The sequence below is a fragment of the Pseudopipra pipra genome, chromosome Z (genome assembly GCF_036250125.1).
Source record: "Pseudopipra pipra isolate bDixPip1 chromosome Z, bDixPip1.hap1, whole genome shotgun sequence".
Classification (NCBI taxonomy): domain Eukaryota; kingdom Metazoa; phylum Chordata; class Aves; order Passeriformes; family Pipridae; genus Pseudopipra; species Pseudopipra pipra.
This window is the reverse complement of record NC_087581.1, coordinates 26,756,181-26,781,447: the sequence shown is the minus strand read 5'-3', so window position 1 is coordinate 26,781,447 and position 25,267 is coordinate 26,756,181. Positions and strand designations below refer to the sequence as shown.

At 35.9% G+C, this 25,267-nt stretch overlaps 1 protein-coding gene across 36 annotated transcripts in view; it reads left to right on the top strand.

Annotated features, from left to right (window-relative positions):
• PTPRD (protein tyrosine phosphatase receptor type D) overlaps positions 1–25,267 on the top strand; it is a 1,159,674-nt gene that overhangs the window by 1,082,905 nt on the left and 51,502 nt on the right. For all 36 annotated transcript variants that reach the window (XM_064641432.1, XM_064641445.1, XM_064641443.1 and 33 more), the window contains 2 exons: positions 955–1,052; positions 13,753–13,876. In XM_064641432.1, coding sequence (XP_064497502.1) covers positions 955–1,052; positions 13,753–13,876 — 222 coding nt within the window. The remainder of the gene's footprint in view (positions 1–954; positions 1,053–13,752; positions 13,877–25,267) is intronic.

Here is a 25,267-nt window from a genome sequence, read left to right as displayed (position 1 = left end):
CTTAGGGGTTGATAAATGGGGTTTAAGGTTAAGCATATTTTAAGATATTAGTGCAGTCAGTATGTATGTCCAGCCAAACTGTACAACCCCTGTCTCTACAATCTGCTACTAGTGAAAACATTTTTGAAGTTCTAATTGTCTGACGTCCAATGTTGTCTTCAGTGACTGTTGTCTAAAAGCACTGGTGCATGTTATTCTAGTCATTCATAGTTGCATGTCAGTCACCTCAAAATTTCTTAAAATATTGAAGTATTTCTAATTTAGCCAGAATACATAGTCAGTCCTCTAGACTTTGATGCATTATTATTAATCTTCAAGCTCTCCATTTCATTTTTTATACTTTATTTTGTAAGTTAGTTTTATGTTGGTTTGAGGTTTCTTTGTTTTTTACCATTTCCTTTGCAGGTTCAGGTGTCTTGGGTTACCCTGGTAACCTTCATTATTCAAGCTCGTTTTTCTTGATTATGCATAAGTCACTTTGTTTTCTGTCAAAACACTATTCTTTCCCCTTTAGGGTTCTTTCAGTGTCTGTTTCTCAGCTCACATTTTCTCGTCTAATTCAATAGAGTTTCCATTTCATGCAGTGCAGGAGAAGGAGTTTGAAATTACATTAAGAGTCATTACTCAAAGCAGAGGTCGACATCAGGTCTAACTGTCTCATTTTACCATGCCTAGCTAAACTCATTGACTCATACCACAGTAACTCTTTCCTCTACACTAGGAATGTTAGCTTTGGGAGTATGCTTGGTGACTTCTTTTAATTTGGCTTGAGAGCTCATCTATCCAGAGCATGTCCTGCTTTGAGTAACCAAACTATTTGCCTGCTTCTCTCACATATGACATCTTTACTACTTACACATTTCTAGACATTCTAACTACTACATTTTCTAAATTTTAGACCAATGCTATCACTGTAGTGTACTTTAAATTCTGTTCCTCTTTCTTGTTCAACAGGTATGGCCAATCATCCCCCAATACCCATCTTGGAACTTGCAGATCACATTGAAAGATTGAAAGCAAATGACAATTTGAAGTTCTCACAGGAGTATGAGGTAATTTTCCTCATTTTCTTATTATTCAAATTGTTTAAAATGTCATGTTTGCTGTTTCCCAAGGCTTTTCTCTGATATGATGTCAGGTTTATATGGTACTAAAATAATGATAAAAAACTCTGTGTAAAATGACTGCATTGGTGAGGTGGCTCCTTTGCTCATAAAATTCTGTTCTCTTTTTATAAGGATACATGTCAGGCAGATTCCATGGGCATATACTTGAAGTAGCGTGTGAATGATACAGCACTTACTTACATTCATACACACAAACATCCGTCTTCCATGCAGTTTAAAAATCCTTAGATTATTTCAAATATTTCCTCTGTAGTATTGACAGGACCCATACAGTGCAAGCTCCTAAGAAGATTCAGTCCACTACATTAATTTTGTGTGGAATAAAAGGATTTGCAAGTGCCTGGTGTCTTTAATGAAACAGTTTCAAGACAAGTACTTTCCTCCAGTCAACAATACCACTTTTTTAAATTGTGAATGATAGTCTATAAAGAGCATGAAAGGATTTAACTAGAAGAGAGTAATCATTTACAAGCCACCTTGTCAGTAACCCATGGAGTATAAAAGTATTCGTATAGTGGAGAGTAACAGCCTCTCAGGTCAGTAGTTTAGGGCTTAAGGGACATAGAGAACCATCCATTGTAGTATATTATAGCTGTTTCTTTAATGCCAAAATATTGTCTATCTCAAAAATACATGGATAAAGTATGCACTGAACCATCAGTAACAGAGTGTTTGTTTAGATCAGCTATAGGTGATCGTGTCAGTGATCCAAGGATTAACAGCTCCCAGAGGGATCACTGACACAGTATTTGTTTATAGTCTGTTGTGTCACTAATCCTTTCTTAAAACCCTCCAACACTTCATTAGCATGATGGAGTAAAAGCTTGTGTTACTCTTATATTTTTAGGGACTGCAGATTTGTGCATTTGAAGGTTCATACGGACACTGACCATGCCATAAAAAAACGCTGAAGATGACTTTCACATGTTGGTTTCAAAGTAACATGTGACTGCATGGTACAGAAACCAAATACATGTCCATTGTACTTTAAAAGCCTTGACAGAAAATGTTAAAAGTTAATTCCAAATACTATGATAAAGAACTGCAATTGCTTATTATTTAGTTGGATGCACTGTTCAGAAAGACCTTAAGACTGCTCTAAAAAATAATCATATTAGATGTCAAAAGGAAATTATAGTTTCAACAATTCATGGAAATAAATTTGTTTGAAGACCATCTTAGGGATGCTATTTACCATTCCAATCACAAAAAATGTGGAAGAATATTCTCATTTTTCTGTGTGGAAATCCTGTGTTTCTAAGTATAAAGATTGTAACATAAAAAGAAGCAGAAAGGAAAATTTGTGCAGCAGAATGTTCACCATAAAAAGATAACATTTGGTACAAATTTGAAAATCATTTCCTGTTGTACTGTGGGCAAATTAATTTTTTTTTCTGTGCAAAAAATTCTATTTACAAGTCATATAATGTAGTACAATTTCTAGGAAAATAAACAATTCAGCTTTACTACATGTTGAACATGATGTGGAGATGATATAGCTCTTTTTAGGCTGTAATATAACTTAAAAGTTTTGGTGGTTTGTATTTTTTATTTATTATTTAAATCATCAAAATAATCTTGAGAATTTAATTTTAATAATTTATAACCAGATCAAGATATATTAAATCATTAAATTCTTAATATCTGTCCCTCCATAAGTTTTTCTATTCTGTATAAACAGGACAGGTTTCACTTTCTTCACTTTCTTTTTGTTTGTTTGTTTGTTTTTTTCCTTTTTTTTTAATCTGGAGCAGAATGATCAGACAGTCTGAATTAAAATATGGGCAACTGTGTGTCAACATCAAGCTTCATTCATATTGTTTTGCCTGACAGGGTTCAACATTTATCTTTGAAATCCCAGCTTTAGAGGTACCACTTCATTTCCACCTAGTCCAAGATTCATCCATTTTGAAACGGAACTAGTGAAAAGCACTGCTATTTGGTTTCATGGTCTAGGCTAGGCAGTGGACTAAGGCTGCAGTTTGATGATCACTGTAAGTCATCTCCCTGTCTTGGCTGTGCATTCCTGTTCTCTCTCTTGTGCCAGTCTTGGCAGTAGCACATGTGCAGCTGTTCAAGGATTATCTCAGGAAATAGATTCAGCTGAAAACTAATTGTTTTATTTTTCTTTGCTGTTTTCAGTTGGATCAGTTCCCTGAACTAGCTCACCACATGTCTGCTTGAGCTCTAGTGCCAGCACAAGTGAGCTGGTGGGTGCATTTGTGGTCAGGGATTGGGACCTTCTATTTCAGCAGCAGTTCTCACTAGCATCCCTAAAATCAACTATTTGATTGCAAGGTAGAAGTAGGTACAGATGGTAACTGTTCAGTTATTATCACTTCAGATAACATTTGAACTGGTGACACAGAAGGAAAAAGAGATGCTTTTCATCTTCAGACGGTAAAGGTGTAGCAAGCAGCAGGAAACTGCTGACCTTTATCGATACTAGCAAATTCAATTAATTCGCATTTAGGGAAGCAAACAGTTTTCATCAATTACCGCTGATGATTTTTTTTCTTTGTTATCATGCCCTTTCCTCCTTGGCATTCAATTATTTTATTTTACTTTTTATGGAATTGCTTACTTTACTTGGATGAAATTCTTCAAAACCAGACTGATAGTATGCAACAACTGTTATGACAGCTTTGTGATACCATAAAATCATCATCTTCATGGCTAGGCTTCGCGAACAAAGATTTGGGAAGGACTATACCCACATTTGCTACAAGCACATTGGTGGCTAATAAGGCCAATATGAGATAGACAAATCCAGTTGCAAAAGGCACAGCAGAAAGACTCCTTAGATGGTATCCACAAGACACAATTCTTTCTGTGTTGTCTTTTCTCCTCAAGAGTGATCCTGTGTGTGTTCTGAAAGGAAGCAGCAACGTTATAGGTGGTGTTTCTCCAGGCCTCCTGATTTGAGGCCAGAGTAGACCAGTTATGTTGATCAATATGGCCAAGGCTGAGATGTTGTTTCAGGGAGTCCTTGTATCTCCTGTTCAGGGCTCCTCTCTTGCGGCAGCCGGAGGCAAGTTCACCATAAAGCAGGATCTTAGGGAGGCAGTGGTCCTTCATCCTGGAGATGTGTCCTGCCCAACGCAGCTGTGTTCTCATCAACATGGCCTCAATATTTGTGACTGCTGCTTGTTCTAGAACAGACGTGTTAGTTGCATAATCTGACCAGTGGATGTTTAGGATTGTGCAGAGACAGCGTTGATGGAAGCGCTCTAGGAGCAGGTGGTGGCAGTAGACGACCCATGATTCAGATCCATATAAGAGAGCAGACAACACTATGGCTCTGTAAACACTGATTTTTATGCTTTTCTTCAAGTATTTATTTCACCAAACTTTTATGGAGTTTTCTGAAAGCTCTATATGCCTTAGCTAACCTGTTGTCTATCTCTCCGTCAATCTTACCATCTGAGGAGATGAGGCTACCTAGATAATTAAACTGCTGGACTGATTTGAGCTCTGATTGGCCAATGGTGATATGAGGATGATGGGGGACTTCTTGAGGTGCTGGTTGATAGAGAACTTCTGTCTTCTTTAAACTGACTTGCAGCCCAAAAAGCTCAGCAACCTCAGCAAAGCAGGATGTTAAACACTGCAGAGCTGCTTCTGTGTGGGCAACGAGAGCGGCGGTGTCATCAGCATAAAGCAGCTCCTGGACAAGATGGTTTAAGGTCTTAGTGTGGGCCTTCAGTCGCCTTAGGCTGAAAAGGCTTCCATCAGTACGGTATCGAATGTAGATACCATCCTGATCCTCGAGGTCTGCTGTGGCCCTTTGGAGCATCATGCTGAAAAAGATTGTGAATAGGGTTGAATACCATAAAATTAAATATGTATATTAACAGTTTCCTGATGAACACTGAGTTCTCACCCTCTTTCAGAAGGTTAGCTCCATTTCAAAAGGATGTTTATTTTTTAGCATATCCTACTTCGGTTGCCGCTTCAAGGGAATTACTTGTTTCACAACTCAAACACATCTTTTCATATTCTAAGCACCCTTTTCAGCTCTTCAGAAGTATTTAAATAATTGCTCGTGTTCCAGCCACTTACTTTTGATTAGAATTTCTGATCAAAATTCAATTCAGGGTTTTTTTTCTCCTTTTGGAAGACTATCACTTCCTTGCCTGTTCCCACTTTCTCTTCAGGCAGACAGAAACCTACCTGTCTCTTCACAACTACCAAAAGAGTGTCCTCTGCTGATTTATACCCTCTGGCATCATCTTCTAATGAAACCCTCTAACTTCCTTCCAGTCCTGTGAAGATGAAGGATGAGACAAGACAGGATTGCTTTCTTCAAATAATTTTTTTAAATTTTTTAATTCCTTAGAATTAAATTTTTTAATTCCTTAGAATATGTGCTATGTGAAATCTAGTTGAGAAAGAATCTGAAATTACCATTAAAGAAATAAGTCCAAACTACATTCTTCTTCACTTTGTTTCTGCAAGGAACATCTAGAGTAATGTGGCAAATTGGGAAAGAAGTATTGCAAAAAAGTAAGTAGCAATATGCATGGTATAAACTATACATTCTCAGGAAAAAAAAAAAGAGAAGGAAAAGAGTAGAATTCCTTCACCACTATGACCTGGTAAAGGGAGTATTCTCCAGTGTAAAACAACTAGCTATGTATTATTTTCTCAGGCCTGATGTCATCAACTGGATGAGTTTCTTTTTCTACAAGTCTTCAGAAACTATTTCATAGTGTCTCTTCAGGGCATCTCCTACCCCAGCTCTTACAGTGTATGATCAGAACAGTGGAGATTTCTTTCCTTATACTTCTCTCGCAACTTCACCTTAAATACCAGTTTTTATGGGACAATAGGGGCCTGAAAGATTATGACTGCTGCAAGATTTAAATAAACTTACAATTCACCTGTTGGATTAAGTGGCTCTGTTACTTCAAAATAAGTTTTTCATCATCCACCATTAATTTTTGTTAGCTTGCAATCCCTAAGCCTAAACAAAATGTTGGTTCACTGTGTTAACATGACATATCATTTATGTCACACAGTTCTTTTGTGTTCTCTAATTTAAACACAAGGTTGACCCCAGCTGATGATTATGAAGCATTTGCTGACTTTGACAATTTCAGTGGGATTTTTATGTAATGTAAGGCTCCACATGGACTTGACAGCTGCTAAGCAAAAAGCTGTATTCACAAGAATCTGACCTTTACATTGTATCTCCTTAACTCAGGCTTCAGGATTTAAAAACAAGAAGCGGTCATGGAGATAGACTGAATAAGAACGGTAATGTTCTGCCTACTCGATGCAATACACCAGGTGTATTTGTAAAATCATTTCCTTCTGTAAGACAGAAAAGGAAATCTAATCCTCCAAAGTAGATTTCTGAGACTTGTGTAAAATAGTTTCACATTTCTTACCTGAGATCTGTAGTTGTAGCTTTACACCTTTAAGGAAGGAGATTCAGATTCATACTGTTTTTGTGTGAAAACCTCTTGATGCAACACAAAAAATACACTACCAACCTGCATGTGTTATTTCATGATTTACTGTGAATGTATGTGCATATACACTGGCAACAAATGCTACATTAAGTTTTATATGACAATGTTTTCTCTCATCAGGTTTCTTTTTGTAAATTAGAGACAGTCTTTTGCTTTAACACTGAGTATTGGAAAACATGAAGATGCCTTTTGATGTTGTTTCATTGTAGCTTTTCAAAGTCATTTGGTAGGACTTGTGATGAGAAAACAGTTAACTGAATATGGTAGATTTCTCTTTTTGTATCTCAAGCTGCAACAACATAAACACTGGATACTAGAACACAGTAAATCTTGTATAGTAGAAGCAAATTTAAAACTTACTATCAGTATAACACACTTTGGAAGTCCAGGAAGAACAGATAATCCACTGAGTGAAATTCTACCAAAGAAACAACTGCATTTTTCTGCTATATCATTGTAGATAATAGTGACTCGTGCAAAAATTTTTCTCAGCAAAAATGTGTTTTCCGTTGTTTATCTTTACATTAGTTTCCCCTTTCTAATGTTACAAACATCATTTATTGGTATACTGTAACTTTACTTTCATAGGATATGCTCCATTTATTGAGAAACAATTTGTATAGTCAGTGAACAATGAAAAGTTTTCGTATTAATAGCACAGTGCTGTTGCATTCACCTAGGTTGTTTGGTGCTTAGTTCCACCTGTGGTACTATCTGGCCAGCAGGATAGTTATGATAGAGAATTTTAAAGACGTAGAGCAAGAATCTGAAGTGATGCTAGTCAAGATTTAGAGTAGTGTTTTATCTCCTTCCTTAATGCTGTGAATGCTTCATTGGGATAACAGCATTTGTTTATGGTTATATAATTAAAATAATCCAGTAGAAGAAAGGTGGTTTATGTATTAGGATGTTGTGTTTTGGTCTGATACCTAATGCTATTTTGCCAAGGAATTCCACAGAGATAGTTTAATTAGGCAAATAACTATCTTGAAAAGGTTGTAGCAAAGTGGAGATTGCCCTCTTCTCCCAGGCAACTAGCATCAGGACAAGAGGATATAGCCTCAAGCGGTGCCAGGGAAGGTTCAAGCTGGACATAAAAAGAATTTTTTCACTGAAAGGGTAGTTAAGTGTTGGAACAGGCTGATCAGGGAGGTGGTGGAGACACCATTCCTGGAGGTCTTCAGGAAACAACCAGGCATGGCACTCATCCTAGTTGATATGGTAGTGGTCAGTCAAAGGTTGTACTCAATGATCTTAAAATCTTTTCCTACCTTAATAATGCTGTGATTCTATTCTGTAATAAATATCAGTCTTATTTTGCCAAACTGAAGAAGTGATACGTGTAGGAAGAGAAAAGTAGTCTACTGCTTATAAAAAGAAAAATTATTCAAGGTTAGACTATATAGATCATTATAGGTAAAACTGAATTTTGAGGGGGCTTTTTAGAAAGATGAATTTGCAGTATTTTTAGGGACTTACAGAGAAAAATGGAGGAATCAATGAAGAATTTCACTCCTTTACTCTTTCCTTTAACAAGAAAATGTTGACAGAGCTTTAAAAATATGTGGAAAATTTAAGGTGGAACCGGTGTCTCATAGGAGACAATTGCAAAGTTTAGTATTTAAGAATTGCTGTATTTTGTACACTATAATAAAACAACAAGATGCTTTAATCACAAGACATATTTAAAACTAAGGAAGTTATTTCATTACTCAGGTATTCTGCTCCCCATACTTATTTCCTACCTGAAGGTGAGTGTAATTCTCTGTTTTCAGCACAAAATGATTTCCATCACAACTGGTTATGATATCAAGGTCAAAAGATTTTAATTGCAGGTGGAGAATAAACAGATTGGAGGCAAAGAAATACAAACCAATATGATTAATTTTGAAAAACTAGGTTTTCTAAAGCTTTTTGTAAAGGACACTCTCCTTCAAAGACGTTTTCAAATAATGCTTATTTTCCTCCTTCAATATACTTGAGTTATATGCTTATATAGATTGTTTGATTCCATTGGAATCAAGTTTTGCATTATTTCATTTGGTCATAGGAATATTCGCTTGATATTGTACAGGAAATATCTTTATTCTTGAGAGGAGTTTGCCAAATGCCTTAGTTGTATTTCTAGCTACTCTTGAACAGTTGGGTCACTTTCCCTTGAAAGTTAACAGGAAATGTCTTATCTGCATTTTTAACTGGTTTTGGAACCAGGATGCAAATTTATATTTGAGTTCCAAAGGAGTTTTAACCGTGCAAAATATGTGGAGTTTTTCCCCATATTTTTGAAAATGATAGCCTTTACAGTGTGATGGGAAAGTCTCTGTCTTGATTAAAAACCATAATTCCAGTTGGCAAGTTGCCATGATCATGTATTAATTTAACATTCATGTTTTGATAATGCAGTATGTAAATCTCATTCTATTAGCAAGCTCCCTGCATAATATAATAGCACTCTATTATAAATTCATCAACTGTGGTATGAAATTCTCATCACAACTGCTGACATTGGTAAAAGAGGGTCAAATTGCTTATTTTTATGCATAACTGAGTACTTTCTCCAGTTGTGCTGAGTCTATTTGCATTGACATCCTCTCAAATTTTTACTTTTCATTCTTCTTTCTCTGCTTGGTTTCTCTGTGAGCCAATGGTCTTTGATGATTTAATTTAAGATGCAAACACAGCACCTACAGCGCTGGAAAATTTTTTACAGGACATGCTTCCTTCTTCTTCTGGGCTTGCGAAACCTGTGAAGTAACTCACAATCCCCACATTCCACAAAAACTGCTGGCTCCTAATTTGATGGCCCTAGTGACCCTTAGTCTAGCGCTGTCCCTGGTGTAAGCAGGCAGACATGTGCTAGCTTACACCAGGAGTGGTAGCATTTTATCATACTAATTCCTTCCTAAGAACTGAACCAAGATACACCCCTGGAAGATTCACAATTACAGCAGGGAACATTTTCCTCTTGTTTAAGTGGTGTAAAGGAAAACTACACAGTGAGAAGCTATAGTTTACTGGAGGGATCTTGCTTGAAATTCTTCTGGAAACACATTTTGGTTACCATGATTATTAGTCAATGAACTATTTTATGGATGGTGTATTGTACTAGTAAATATTGCTGAAGTCTTTTCCCACTAACAGATCAGACTTTTTCTCAGCAGGCAGCCATTTAGAACACAATAGCTGAAAGATTTGTCAAAGCTTGGGAGGGAAATAGCAGTATTACAGATATCTTTATTTCTTTTGCACAAAGCACCATACTTCACAGTTATGCTATGAAGAAATCCAGTTCTTTGTTAATGACAGCTTTATTGAAGGCAAGCTTTCAGAATGAAAATACTAGAAATCCTATTAAAGTTCCATCCATTAAACCATTAAAGCACTCATTAAAACTGTTAGTACAGACTTGTTATTCATGAGTTATTGGTCTTTCACACTTCTGAAATGCGTCTGCCAATACTACTCAACTCTTTGTTCCAGTGTGGCTATTAAGTCTGAGGAAATACAGATTAACTTTCTTTTGACAAAATGGTGCTTTGTGGGAGGATAGTAAGGCCACAGAGTGCTTCAGATTGGTGAGAAAAACAGGCAATACTAAAGTTCAATCCATTTGCCTGCTTTTGATAATTTATGTTAACTATGTCTGCATGTAGACCTAAATACTAATCATTGAATTACACCATCTGGCCATACATCATACAAAGTGTAGGTTTGGGATTTTTCTTGATGTTGAACAGTAGTTTTAGGTTGCTTAAACATTAAGGAGTGAAAAGTGGAAGAATAATACTGAACAGTTGAAGCTAAGCTTTAAATGTAAAATATTCTTAATAATCTATAAATTCACATGAAAAATGGGTATAATGTAGAGCTGAAGCTGTTTCTCAGAATGAATAAGAATCTTAGACCATAATCAATGCAGTTGTCTAATTTTGTTTGTATATGCAAAACTGCACCTTAAACTTACTGCTTTCAAGGAGCTGTAATTACAAATAGATATTTTTTTGTGTACATTGTTTTTTATAAGGTAAAGCCAGGGGACTGCAATCCAGGCTCAAAACTAGCAGCATGGAGTATATTCTGTTATTTTCTAATTTTCTCATCGAATGTAAAAAGAAGGTGCATGTGGCATCTTATATAGTGAAGTAATTTCCAAAATATTTTGGGAATGTAGGTGAAAACCTGAAAGATCAGACAGATAGTCTCTTTCAGTTATCTGTCTAGGACAATCCAGAGTAGTGTGCCTTATTCTGGGTCAGTCCACTGTCATTTAGATAGCACATTTGCCTATATACCTCTCAAAAAATACTGACTAGGTAGTCACAGATATTATAGATATGCATTATTCCTGGTCAAATAGTCAATTTTATTTTAAAAGATATTTAAAGTATAATGCATTAACATATAGTTAGCATCTTGTTTTTATTTTGAAATGACTACGTTTATGTTCTAAAATATTACTACAATTCTGAGCTGAATCCATACTAATTAGCTTCCAAAATTCTGAAAACTTGGCCTGCAAATATTCTGCACAAGTTATCTTATTTACATCCATTAACTCAAAGAGCGGAGATTTGTGCTGAGAGAAGTAATTGTGTAAATTATATTACTTTTTGAGTCGTATGATGTAGGTGAAATGCTAGTCAGCTGATGAAGAGGTATATTACATGTCTTGGGTATGCTATATATGTGTATGACGCTTCTCTTCCCAGCACTGATGGAAATGTAATTCAAATTCTTTCTCTATACCTTAGATGAGATAAATAGCACTTAGCAGTAAAGACAAAATACTCAGGTTCTTAAATTAAGCAGTGTTTGCCTGTTTCAAAATTCTACTAGTCATCCTTCTCAGAGGATGGGAAGACATTACTGTGATGAAAATAAATTGTAAGAAAATTAAATAAAAACTTTACAGACTAAAATTGTACCACTTGCTTTACTGATAAATAAGAATTTCACCTTGTAGTCAGAAAAAGTAATATTTCTGTTGGAGAAGAGTGAAGCCCTACTGTTGGAAGCCCTACTGTTGGATCAGGTTGCTGTGTTTATACTTAAGCACAGCACAGAAGTGATGTCTGTCTTTGCAAGTGGCAGAATAATAATTGGGGAACAGTTTGTTGTTCCTTTATAGGTGAACAAAATACAGTAGGGCTAAAAAAAAAGTCATCCCCAATTCTGTAAATCATCTAACTAGTTTAAAGATCCTAACTGAATAATATTAATACTATTGACATTTTAAGATATATTAAGCATAGTCACACAAATTTCTAAGATAGGGAACACAACTTGATTTTTTTTTAAAAAAAAATTATTTTGGGGGCAAAAATTGTGTAGAAGTTTAAAAAATCAAATTCATTCAGAGCTGCATTTAAGAATGCCTCTTGAACGGTTAGTAGCACACATAGTAGTACAAGTCAAATGAATCATATCCAAACCACACGTAGAATTTTCACGGCCTTCATCATGCTTCCAAGCAAATTTGTTCCTTGTTCCTCTAAAAAGTCCCATTTCACTTCCTTTTGAAGGAGGAGCTTCCAAACACTCTGACTCAGATACTGTAGGTAAAGCAGTATGCAAAGGGTAAGCCTGCACCATCACACTCCTCTGCTCTCCATAGCTAGGTTATACATGGAAACTCAACCAGGCCCGGTTCCAGAGGTCTGTAATGAAAATAAAACTCAGGAAAAGTAGTGCTAACTGTTATAAAAGTTAATTGGGTCTAGGTTATTAGGATAAGGTGCATGTTTTCCTAAGGTATTTGTTTTCCTAAACAGAATTCCTGGGGTATTATAAGACCTCTCTCTGAGGCAGCCAGGCATTTTTTTTTTTCTTTTAATAATCTCAATAAAGAAGCAAAATCATTCTCTAAATTTTATGTAAATAATTTGTGTAAAATAAGTAAATGTGCATGAGAATGAAACAGTTTTCTGACTGGCCAAATAGTAATTATTAATCTAAGGGACAAGTCCTAGTAGATCACATTAATTAATTTCGCATGTGCTCATTGTCTAGTAATACCTACTCTAATAGATTACAGGTCATATTTCATTTCCATTAACATGAAATGGACTTGCAGCTGTTGTAACCCTGATAGGAGTCAGAAAAAGCAATGGCTTGATGCTGTAGTGGCAGTATGGATCTTCTGACTTGTACTGTGTTGCTGGTCTACTCATAGAAAATGAACATTGTGTTGGTGAACTGCCCCATCTAGGTTTATCTGTGTCATCACAGATTTTATAATTTACAGCAGCCTCTCCTAGGGAGCTGCCAGTTCTTACCAGGATTAGACAATATTAAGGTTACAGAAGGGGAAAGTAAAACAACGGGTGATTATTCATGACTTCATAGTTAGAGACGACCTTTCATACAGCCTCTACCATAGCATGCATCAGCAGGTACCATCTGTTATCTGTTTTGTATTTACTTAGCTGCATATATACCTCAACCATAGAGATAAAAGTAGTAGAACCTGGAGAGTTTCCCTCATGGTAAAAGATGAAGGAGTGTGGTGCATGCTTCTGTAACTCCATCCTGGAATATGAAGGAAACAGCAAATAAACAGTGAATCTAGAAACATATAGTTGTGTTTATGAATAAGAGATCATTAAAATTTCAAATATGCCTGAATTGATTACTTATTTATGACTCATGAAAATAAAAAACAAGCTTCATGTTGTTTGTGGATTATATGCAGTTGGTTTTCTGAGAAACACTGGTATCATGTGTTGGCCTGGCATCAAAATGAAAGAACAGAAACATTATTTTTCTTCTGAAAACTTATTCAGGAATGTTTGGAGTTTATTTAGTAAACAGGACACTGAAATTTTTGAACATGTATGCTTACTAATAAGGAGAGGCAAAAATATTTGTTCCCCTTCATCCCAGTATTTCTGAGATTTCTGACATTTTTTCATTCTCTGTTATGCTAGAACACCTCACTTATGAGAATGAGTGAAAAGATAAAAAGATGGATAGCTTGCTTTTCTGAAGAGAAAATGTTACAATGTGTCCTAAAGTAATAATTTTCTTTCAGAAGCAAATTATTTCCAGAGTAAAGTATGGGAGTCTAGTTTGTAATCATTATATATGGAACAATTATGTAGTCTTTAGCTGAAAGTTTCCTTTCCTTTTCTTCTCTTTCTCTTTTGAAGTCTATTGATCCCGGTCAGCAGTTCACATGGGAACACTCTAACCTGGAAGTAAACAAACCAAAGAATAGATATGCGAATGTAATTGCATACGACCATTCTCGTGTTCTACTCTCAGCAATAGAAGGTAAGGAGGCCTTTAAAATTAAGGTAATTAACTCCTAAAATCTAGTATAATCTTACTAATCAACATGCTGACATAGTAATATAAAGAAGTGCTAATTAAAGTACTTCCAGTAAATTCCTATAATGACAATCTTTTCTGATGTTTATTGTCAGTAATATATTATGAATTTACACTAAAATGTACAGGGTTTCATTTATAACACTGATTGCATCAGGTCCCTGTGTATATGCCAATGTGTTGTCTAAAGTAAATTAATATTGCTGTTTACTTATACTAACACTACAAAGCAAATGTAGCAGTGAACATACATGAATTGAGGGTTTTGTTGATTGATATATTATCAACATATCTCCTCATTGAGTTTTAGTTGTCAAAACTCAATGTGGGAAAAAAATCAATTCAACTTTATGTTCTCTGGGAGAATTTTAAGAACTCTGTTTAAACTTTTTTTTTTCTGTTTACAATCTGAATGTTAAACAAGAGTGTTTAAATGAATTCCCACATGCAGACATTGTTGGAACCTGAGTATTTCACTGACTAAATGTTGGCAGTGAAGTATAGTGAGAGTTCATCATTTTATCTTTCTCTGTCAAAAAGCTTTTTAAAGTTTTAACTTTAACAGTTAGAGGTGGTCAGCCCTTGATATTGTCCCTCTTTTTTCAAGAGGTAAAGCATCAGGAAACACTAATTTTCACTCAGAGGGTTTCTTTTTTTTTTTTTACCAATTCGGCCTTACCATTAATCTACTTCCTGGGTTGAAGACAGATTTTTACTTTATTCTATGTTTTTGACAGTCAAATATTAATGATGGCTGGAATATAATAAATTATATATTTAACTGAAATGATTTAAATGAAAATAAAATTCACGTTTAGTTAACTTGGACAGAACTTGCATGAGATACTTATGATGTAGGGAACTGTATTCAAGGTCATAATTATTTCATTCAAAACATGCTGTAAGTTAAACTGCAAGGTGTTTTAATTTACAGTTCTAAACAGCTTCTTATCTTTGGCTGCTTCCGACCTGAAGACGCTGGATTTGTAGGTGTAATCCATTTTAATATTAGCTGCTTGGTGAAGAAAAAGGCAATCCCACTGATTGAAGTTTAGATCTTCCCTCATTTATTGCAGCTGCATACCATGGGCTTTGATAACAGAGATAAGAGCTTCTCAAATGTATTAGCAAATTTAAATGATTGCCTTGAAGAATTTCCATATGATAATCTTCTTATGTTTGTTCCACCTCTGAGGCTCATATAGCAGTTCTGACAAGATTTTTCTGCAATGTCACTTAAATTTTTCATATTGCCTTGTAGAAGAATATAGCTGTATAGAAAGCTGCCACTACCTGGTAAAACTGCCTGTCTCAACACTGAAAAGAGGGTATTTTAATTAGTAGTATATGTGATGTAATTCAGTAAATATATCCTCTTATATCTTACTGGTTCAGACAAGAGGGCTAAGTACATGGTCCGGATAGACCAGGAACAGCTCTTGGACAGCCTTTCTGAAGTGTTATGTAAAGTTCTTTGGAACAAAGTGCTTAACTGAGAAATATGTCTAACTGACAGAAAGAAGACTCAAGTCTTTCACAGGATTTTGTTTGAAAAAAGAGTTGTGTAAAAGGGGGACAGAAGGGAAGGAAAAAAATGAAATGCAAAGAAATTTATTTGTTAATTTATCTATTAGACATCTGGGCTTAAAAAGTTCTACTCTTTTTCCCTTTATATAAATGACCCATGAAAAATTAACATATTCAGAAAGCAGGAAGAAAATTTAAGAGGTAAAACAGAAAATGTTAATCTAAGTAATTAAAATGATCAAATTCTACAGTACATTACACTATGTTTTTAAATAAGAGATAGTAAAAACATAGAAAAAACACATTGCACCTGGGAAGGAGTATTTTATGGAGCAATGACAAAATATAGTCGAACTGTAATGTTTGAGTCCCTTTTTTAAGTAAGAAATATCATGATGAGGTTAAAGTTTCTATTCCTTTAATAGTCATTGACCCTAAACAAAGAAAAATGTTATAGCCTTTTGAAATATCGGTGTTAGGTATAAAATCACAAATGAGATTTTGGCCGATTTGGTGATTTGCATGGTTTTAAGTATTTTCTCAGTCTTTAGGCTGTGGTCAAAAAAGCAACATAGCTAAAGTATTAACTGCCTTTTTATGTAATGATAATTGGATTGGTCTTGAAAACAGAAATGATTTACTATATAATTATCCTCTTAAAATTTTTTTACTCCTGGGACTTTACATGATTGTGTAGCTGAAATTTTGTGTGTGTACCTTCATAATTTTAATACATTGGTCTTAGCATTTAGTAATAAGTAATTCTCTTTCAATCTTTAAGTAAATATTCCAGATAATGAAAATATACAGTCTGCCCAGCACCTTATTTAGTTGACAGTTGTGTTTGTTTTCATGCTACCAGGGAAATTAATTATTTTAAAAATATATTCTCCTTTACCTATGTTACTATACAACTTAATAAGGACCTAAATTGGGACTACATTATATTTTGTTACAATTATAGGAGAATATTTAGTTAGATTTTACGTGTAGGCCTCATCTGCATTTCTTTGGTGGCCAAAAGAAGACTCATATTAGTGAGGTTTGCATAATAACTGTGCTCTTTCTAAGATGAAGAGCTCCATTCTACATTTAGACACTTGGTCCCTGTTTAAGAGCAAATTTATGTGAACAAGAAACTAAGCATCTGCCAAACTGTAATCTTACACCGATGATCATTTTGCTCTTGATGGCGTTGCACAAACACGGAATGTTGTGGTTGTTACTTTAGAATGGGACACGAGGCCAGTTTTATACAGTTTCCCAACTCTGTAGCCAATAAAAGTGATTCCTAGAAAGTCTTAAGAAGCAATTAGCAGAGACTTAAAATTACTTTCCAGCTATTGATAATAAGTTGTTAAAAATTGCATTAGCTCTGAAATACAAGGCTTAGTAACACTTTCAAAAGGTTGATTTTGGTATCTTTCATAACTCCTGTTACACGTGTTCAAACCTGGTTTTGAATCCCCACTTAAGTTCTTGACCTCTCTAATTACATATGGCATGAAGTTCCACACATCATTGCTCACTTGCAGGAATACTTTTCTCATAACTGTTTACATTTTGTTACATAGAGATGTCCCTTAGGAGGGAAAACTCAGGTTTGATGTGGTAAATTGATTTTCCTCCTGAAAGAAAACTGTACTTCTCAAAATTTTGATCCCATATTCTTGAAATATAATTGCTCATATTGTGCTGTCTTTGGATGTGTCTGAGGTGGACATTTAGAATTTTAAAGTATAATGACAGAATATTATAATGTAGTAAAGTTTATCATATGCATCTAGGTGGATGTAAGGGAGAATTTACTGATTAAAAGAGATCAAGTTAACTAGGTTTGTGACCTTAAACCTCTAAGAAGTAAATAAAAATGGGGGGGGGGGGGGGGAATGGTTAAACATTATGCATTTTAAAAAGTCTTTCCAATTCTTTTAGGAGATGTCCAAGACTAAAAATCTGTTACATGTGACGTCTTTGCATAATGCCAGTAATTAAAAAAAAAAAAACTAAAATATCTATCATATTTTAGCATTGTAATTTTTGTTTGATGGGATATTTAGTGACTTTAAAATGCTGTTAACACTAGAAGTCTGACCGTAATACAAATCATCAAGAAAGAAAAAGCAAGAAGCTGCTAATACTCTTATTTGTCTGATGGCCACTTGCCAGTAAATCAGTTTTGAGTATGCAGGCCATCATCTTTGAGTTTAGAAATTGTTTTGGTCAATATAAATTCTTGAATAACTACTGAAGAGTCATGAACTATACAAATTATTTGTCCTCTCACATTGCATTTGAGTTGCCTTCTGCTAACAATATATACACATAAAGTAATTGTATGTCTATTCACCCTACAAGTGAATGGACCCTCCAAGCCTGGAGTGCCTTAAAAACATGAAAAGTACTTCAGTGCTGAGTAACAGTGTACAGAAAGATCAGTGAAGCAGATTTCTTGGTGTATAAGATTTCACAGAGTAGACTTCATGGTGTCTGTCTTAACAACAAAAATGCTGCCCTTCTTGATACCCTTGAAATCAGCTCAGAACAATTTTTCTTGTATGCATGGCCATAGAATCATAGAATCAGCCGGGTTGGAAAAGACGTCTGAGATCATAAAGGCCAACCCTTGATCCAACACCGCCGTGGTTACTAGACCATGGCACTAAGTGCCACATCCAGTCTCATCTTTAAAACCTCCAGGGACAGAGAATCCACCACCTCCCTGGGCAGCCCATTCCAATGCCTGATTACCCTCTCTGTAAAGAAGTTCTTTCTAATATGCAACCTAAACTTCCCATGGCAGAGCTTAAGACCATGCCCTCTTGTCTTACTGATAGATGCCTGAGAGAAGAGACCAACCCCCACCTGGCTACAACCTCCTTTCAGGGAGATGTAGAGAGTGATGAGGTCTCCCCTGAGCCTCCTCCTCTCCAGGCTAAACAACCCCAGCTCCCTCAGCCTCTCCTCATAGGACTTGTGTTTTAGTCCCTTCACCAGCCTTGTTGCTATTCTTTGGACATTGGGGAAAGCTTTGGGAAAACATCCAGTGGCTTTGTTCTTGAATGGGTAATATTTAGTACCTGTTTACTGTGCACGCTTATATTGTAACTAGGTTTTGAAGGAAATACCAAACCATTTTGATATCAAGAAATCATTTAATTTTGTTTTAGTATAGGCATTCAACAACCCTTTTAGTGCATCATTTAGAGTATAATTAAATATTTCCATTCAAAACAAAACTACTTTGATTATTAACTTCTTTGTTACTTGGTCTTAAAGAGTTGAAAGAATCACTAAATCCATATTCAGACAGCTGTAAATTAATCACAGTATGATGATGTCATGTTAGATTTTGATATCTGGTTTGAAGTATTGTGCAACCTACTGCTCTCTGGATGTATAGTGTATAGTATCCTGGTGCAGTGCTGTTATCTGTGTCTCTGAGGAACTGCACAGAACAATGTGTTTATTTTCATTCTGTACTTCTTAATACTACACAACTTAAAAAAAAAAAAACCAACCAACCAAAAAAAAAACAAATCCAAGCTTTCTTTCCTTCTCCTAACAGAGCTTCTCCTGTTTCCCTGGCTGTCTTTCTGCTGCTCATCTTCCAAGTTTCTCATCTTGCCTGCAGATCTTCTACAGCTCTTAGTTCTTAGTTCTCATCCCTACACTTCCCTTCTTTTGATTTTTCTCAGCTTTTCCTTTCAAATACTCCTCTTCTGTCCTCTAAGCAATTCCTTTCTTTTTCCTGCTTAATTCTGCTTCTTCTGACTACACCTCTTTGATATTGCCTTCTTTCTATAATTCTGTATGATTCAACATTGCTCTTATGAGACTGCACATCTTTCATCCTTTTCCTTTTCATCAGACTCTCCTAGTCCTAACAGTCCATTCACAATCCAGCTATCTATAGGTTTTCTTTGTCCTTCTTACCCTACTTTGTTAGGATGATATATAGTGAATTTTCCTCAGTCTTCATAAAAAGCCTTAATTTTACAATTGTTCTTTACTTCAGAACTTGTACTGGTCTTGTGCTGCTTGATATTTCAGTGAGTTCTTATAGTACAGATTCAAGCTTACACCATTTCAATTTGATGATTTCCTTAACTATATAGATTTTATGTTACAACAACGCCCACATTAACAGTTGTTACTGGCACCTAGTAGCTGTCTTAGTTCATTAATCAAGTTGATCAAGGGATACCAGTTGATGTAATTTTTTGTATTTCAGCATAGCTTTTAATACTTTCTCTCATGATAGACACATCATGTGGTGGTGGGTGAGCAGCTGGCTCAGAGGTTGGGTGCAAATGAATGGGGTAACATCAAGCTGGTGACCTGTCACTAGTGGGATTTCAAGGGGCTTTGTCCTTGGCCCAGTTCCCTTCAACATCTTCATTAACAACTTGGAGGCAGGACTCGAAGGGATACTAAGCAAGTTTGCAGATGATACAAAATTGAGAGGAGCTGTTCACTCCCTCAAAGGCAAGGAGGCCTTGCAGAGAAACCTCAACAAATTAGAGGACTGGCCAATCACCAGCTGTATGAAGCTTAACAAGGGAAAGAGGTGGATTCTATAGGTGGTTTGGGGCAACCCCAGACATACATACATACTGGAGAGCAGCACTGCGGAAAGGGACCTGAGGGTCCTGGTCGATGGCAAGTTGAATCTGAATCAGCAGTGCCCTGGCAGCCAGGAGGGCCAACCGTGTCCTGGGGGGCATCAGGCAAAGAATCACCAGCCGGTCGAAGGTGTCACGACCCACCATCCAGGGGCATGTTTTTTACTGTAAATTCTCATCAGGTTGAATAAAGGCACTGGACCTCATGTCAAGGAACTCCTGTGCTTTTATTGTACATTTGCCATAACTCCAGCAACCAGTCCATTATTTAGACTCAAAAGGTGTTGGCTTACAAGCCTTTACATTCTTACAATACACTTCCACAAGAGTGGTGACTAAGAAACCCTTAATTTTGTACAGTACACTTAAATAAGTTCTCAGCTCCTCAAATAAACATCTCAAAGGTGCTGGCTTAAAAGCCACAACAACATTACTCAAAGGGCGCTAATTAACAAGTTGCACAACAGACCTCTACAATCTCCCCACTCCCACAGTAAAATTCAGTACGGAGTATGGAATAGAATATGATAGCCATGCTTTGACCAGGCAAAGCAAGGGAGAGAGAGAAAAAAGAATATCACCAGTCCTTATATCCTGAGTGGTCCTACAGCATGAATGTTCCAGAGCTGGGGTCGTGAGACAAAGAAGACAAAAGAGAAAGAGGAAAAAGAGAGGAGAGCAAAGGGGCCCAATCCTTTTATAGTTAACCTGTTGCACGCTTCTTATGTCAACTAGGCATTTTGCACTTTGTTCATATGTGCACAGCTAGCCCCTCGAGCTTTGTCAGGCCACAGGGAAGTTTTAGGTCAAATATTAGAAAAAGATTCTTCATCCAGAGGGTGACTGGCCACTGGAACAGGCTCCCCAGGGAAGTGGTCACAGCACCAGGTGTGTCTGAATTCAAGAAGCATTTGGACAGTGCTCTCAGGCACATGGTTTGACCCTTGAGGATGATCCTGTGCAGGGCCGGGAGTTGGACTTGATGGTGCTTATGAATCCCTTCCAATTCAGAGTATTGTGTGATTCTGTGACACAGAATTTTGCTCTGACATTTTTCAAAGCACCAATCAGTGATTTAAACAAATAGTACAACTTCATCAAGCATTTTGGGTTCATCATTGTATTTTTCCAACTTGTTTATGTTGGAAGATGCATGACAGAATCTAATCCTATTACTTCACACTATTTATGACTAATAGGACATGTCCTAGGGAAGCGGTGCACACACAAAAGTTTATATAATTTGTTTTAAATAGAAACGTAGTTCAGTACTGAGTCTTTGTAAAGGCTTAAAATAATTTCATTATTTGATTTTACTTTGTGAATAAAACGTGAAGTCTAATTAAAGTTATTTAAGATTATAACTGTCTTCAGGAAATCAAGTGAATCATTCCTGAGGTCTACATTATTAGCCTTGTGGATATGAGCCTATGTTACAGTAAGATGAACTGTCATCTCAGCTCATGAGTTCTCAGCATAAATGGGGAGCAATACAATTCAAGGGGTTTTAGTATTTCGCACTCTGTGGCATTGAATAAATAATTTTGTCTCATTGATCTTTCACTCTTACTCTGTAAAATCTGAACTGCTTTTTTCTCTTGAGATATTTGAAAACTGCTTTTTTCTCTTGAGATTTTGTGCTCAACTGCTCATCTGATTCTTCCACCATTCTTCTTGATTCTAGTTTTGCTACATAAGGAGATTTCAGACTCTGGTCATTCATCACCATAGTTGAAAAGGCTACTAGAAAATAATTATGGTAGAATTATGGTTCAGAAGCTTGGTCTTTTGCTGACTTCTTGTGCAGAACTGTGTCTCTGCTTTCAAGAAACTTGTAAAAGTCAGGATTATCCTAAATTTTTAATTCAGGTGTGCCATCTGAAATCTACAGTAAACCCCCCTGATGCCAATTACTTAGGTAAGGTTCATATAAATATTACTGAAGGCAGAATTTGGTTGCTTTGTCCCCTTCTTGACCTATGTTTTTACAGAACAACTGACCTTTCTTAACTATGAAACCTGAATTTAAGTAATGATGGCAATTGCTGCTGTGCTTGTGGGTATGCTGCCTTCAAGCTATGGCAGCTAACAAAGGTTTGTAGGATTTCATTGTACTGCAGTCAAATTTGTTGTCATTTGATTGGTTTTGCACTGTTAAACTTGATAGAGAATTGTTCAGTTTTCTCAGCTCAGAATGAGGTTATGGCCAGAAAAATCACTGCAGAACGTGACATTTTAATATTTAAATTTATTTGCCTTTGATAATTTTTAATGCTTGGTCAGTGTAGATGCTTACAGATACTCAGGTTTTGTATTTGTTATTTTTAAGCTGCACACAATTCATTAGTCCTCTTATGACAAGGCATCTTCCCTAGAGGGCTTTAAGTTTATGCATACTGGGGACGTAGCTGATGAAGCAAAAAGTCATGTGGCAAAGTGGGAGATAGAAAGTGAGAGTGAGGAAATGGTATTATGGAATACAAAAGGATTTTGGAACAGGATGTGAAACTGAGGTCATGCATGATAATAGTGATGAAAAGAGACTGAGAAATGTGTATGATACTTGAAGGGACTATGAGAAAGGATGGAGAATAAAGAACATACCTAGTGGATACTGTGTGCGAGAGAGACAATGGAGCTGAGCATTGTGAATCCTATTGTTCTCTTGATCTCAGCAGAGATACAACCCTACTGAGTACTGTATTCTGCTAGAGATAAACCCTTGGTGAAAATCTTCTCTCAAAGCAGGTGTTGGAATAGCAACTAGGTTTTCTTTCTGAAACTGCATTAGTTAAGTCACTAACAGTTGCTCAGGGCCTGTGGTAAATGGACTTCCGTGTCCTAGCTATATCTTCTTCATGTGCCACGAAGCTGACTTGTCGTGTAAAATAACTTTTCTGGCTAAAGGACATACAGGATTTTTTTGTCCTCTTTATAAAAGTCAAGTGGAAAAACAGAGTGAAAATTTCCACTTCAATGTAGATGGGAAGAAATCCTCTTTGCGATTATCTGTGGTTGTTAACCTTAATTCTTTCTCACTTGAATCTGTAATCAAGAAAGGTATAATCTGAAAGCTTCTCCTCATTGTAGTTTAAAGAATTAGTATTTATTTAATTTAGAAGTCATTAATTGTAATATGATTTATCAATAAATTTAATACAAGATAGTAAATAGAAAGAGTATTTACAATTTTAGATATTCTGGATTTTTTTTTTACATCAGGTACATCAGGTACCAGGAGTGGCTGCTAAGATTTGTAAGGATTATTCTTTACTGAACAGTTTGCAATACTTATCATGCTTAATTTTCACGCTGACTTTGTGCAGTATCAGTTCCAGAGGACAGCTTTCCCAGAAGATCATTTAACCACTTTACAAAGTGTTGTTTTTCATTTTTTCCTCAGGCTTTTATTTATAACATGTGCTTCAAAGTATGATACCAGGCATCATAATATAATTCTAATTTATGCAGAAAACATTTCTTACCAGCTTTCTCAGTTCTTTTGGTAATAACACCCTGTTGGTGTAGATTTCTCTTGTTGACTTCATTTTTTTTTATCTGTTTTGTGAAAAAATATTTTATTATCTTGATAAAGGAAGACAACACAGTATTGTGCCTAGCAGTTGTATTTTCTAAGTCATTAGTTCCAATATCTGCAGTAAGAAGTTTCATGAGCTCCAATTTCTGCCTTTCATGGAGGGAAGGCATGTTTTTCAGATACAGACTATGCAGGTTTAAAAGTTTTTTTCTGTTTTGTTTTATTTTTCTCTCAGAAGAGATTTTCAATCTGCTCGAATCAGAGTCAGCCAGTCTTCCTGCATCCATTCCTGCATCTTGCCTGAGGACTGCTATGTTCTGCCCCTCTTACACCCCTGAAGTTATGAAATCTTTCCATTGCTGAAGTAGTTTGTCAGATTTCTCTTTTAATTGTGTACCGAAAATAAAATCAAATTAAAATATAAGCTTAAATATGATAAATAATAAATAAATGATAAGTGAAACAAGAATATATATGAAATTTTTTTGGGCATGAAGGCAAAATTATGTGTTAGGCTACAGGTGGATTAAGCCATAATCTGAATAATTCCCAGATTATATTGGAATTTACTTAGTGTCACATTTAGTCAATGAGTTTGTTCATTGCTAAGTTAGTAGTGGAATCAAACACTAAGTTTACTCAAAGTACGTGCAGAAACTCTTTAAACTGAAGCGAAAAACAACAAAAGTATCAAAGAGTTAAAGAGGTACCTCTACTTTCCATTCAAATTCAAATTATTTTCCAAAATGTGTTTACCATTGTTACTGCTTCTCAGGAAAGACAGGAGTATGCAGCTCCAATAATTCCTGGTTTAGGATCACCAACAGAAGATAATGCATCAGGATAGATCTGAAGATTCAGTTTCTGACAAAAAGCTTGGGAAACATTTATTTAAACATCTGTGATAATATATGATATTTCATAGCATACTCAACTTTATTGCTGTGTGGAGTGAAAACAGTTATAGCTTTAGAATAAGTCAGAAAGCTGATATCACTACCTTGACTCTCTTTTGAAAACCTGCACCATATCCTGGGGTTGTAGACTTGTGGATAGCAGATTGATGGTGTATACATAAATCATTCATTTCTACTCAAATAAGTAGATTCTGTCAATTACTTTAACAAACCTTCTTGTATTATTTTATTATGGTGCACAGATCTGTATTTCAGCTAACTCTTCTGGGGAGCACTTTTGAGTTCCAACACTGTCATAACATTGCTTTGCCATCCAACCTGCACTGAGATCTCAAATGAGTAACTTTTCTTCCTCAAGTCGTCAGTTAAAAAAACAGAAGTGACATAAAAACTGATGCCTTCCATGCTTTATCTGCCAACATGCACATAGTGTGAGTTAAAAGCTGGACACTGCACTTCTGAATTCAGCAGTGGACTAAGAATTTAAGTCCATATTTGTCCATTTCCATTAACATAGTTGTCTTACTAGTGCAGACTAGTGGTGTGATCTTCACTACAGCCAATACACCTACTTGACCTTGGCAGGCAGCACGTTCCAGCTCTCAGTACACGCATGGTACTGCACACCCTGAGTTAAATAGATTGCAGATAAGAACTTGTCTGCTTCCCATGGGGTCTGGTAGACACAATCAAAGTCCCTCTGCTAGTCTTGTCCAGAATACCTGAG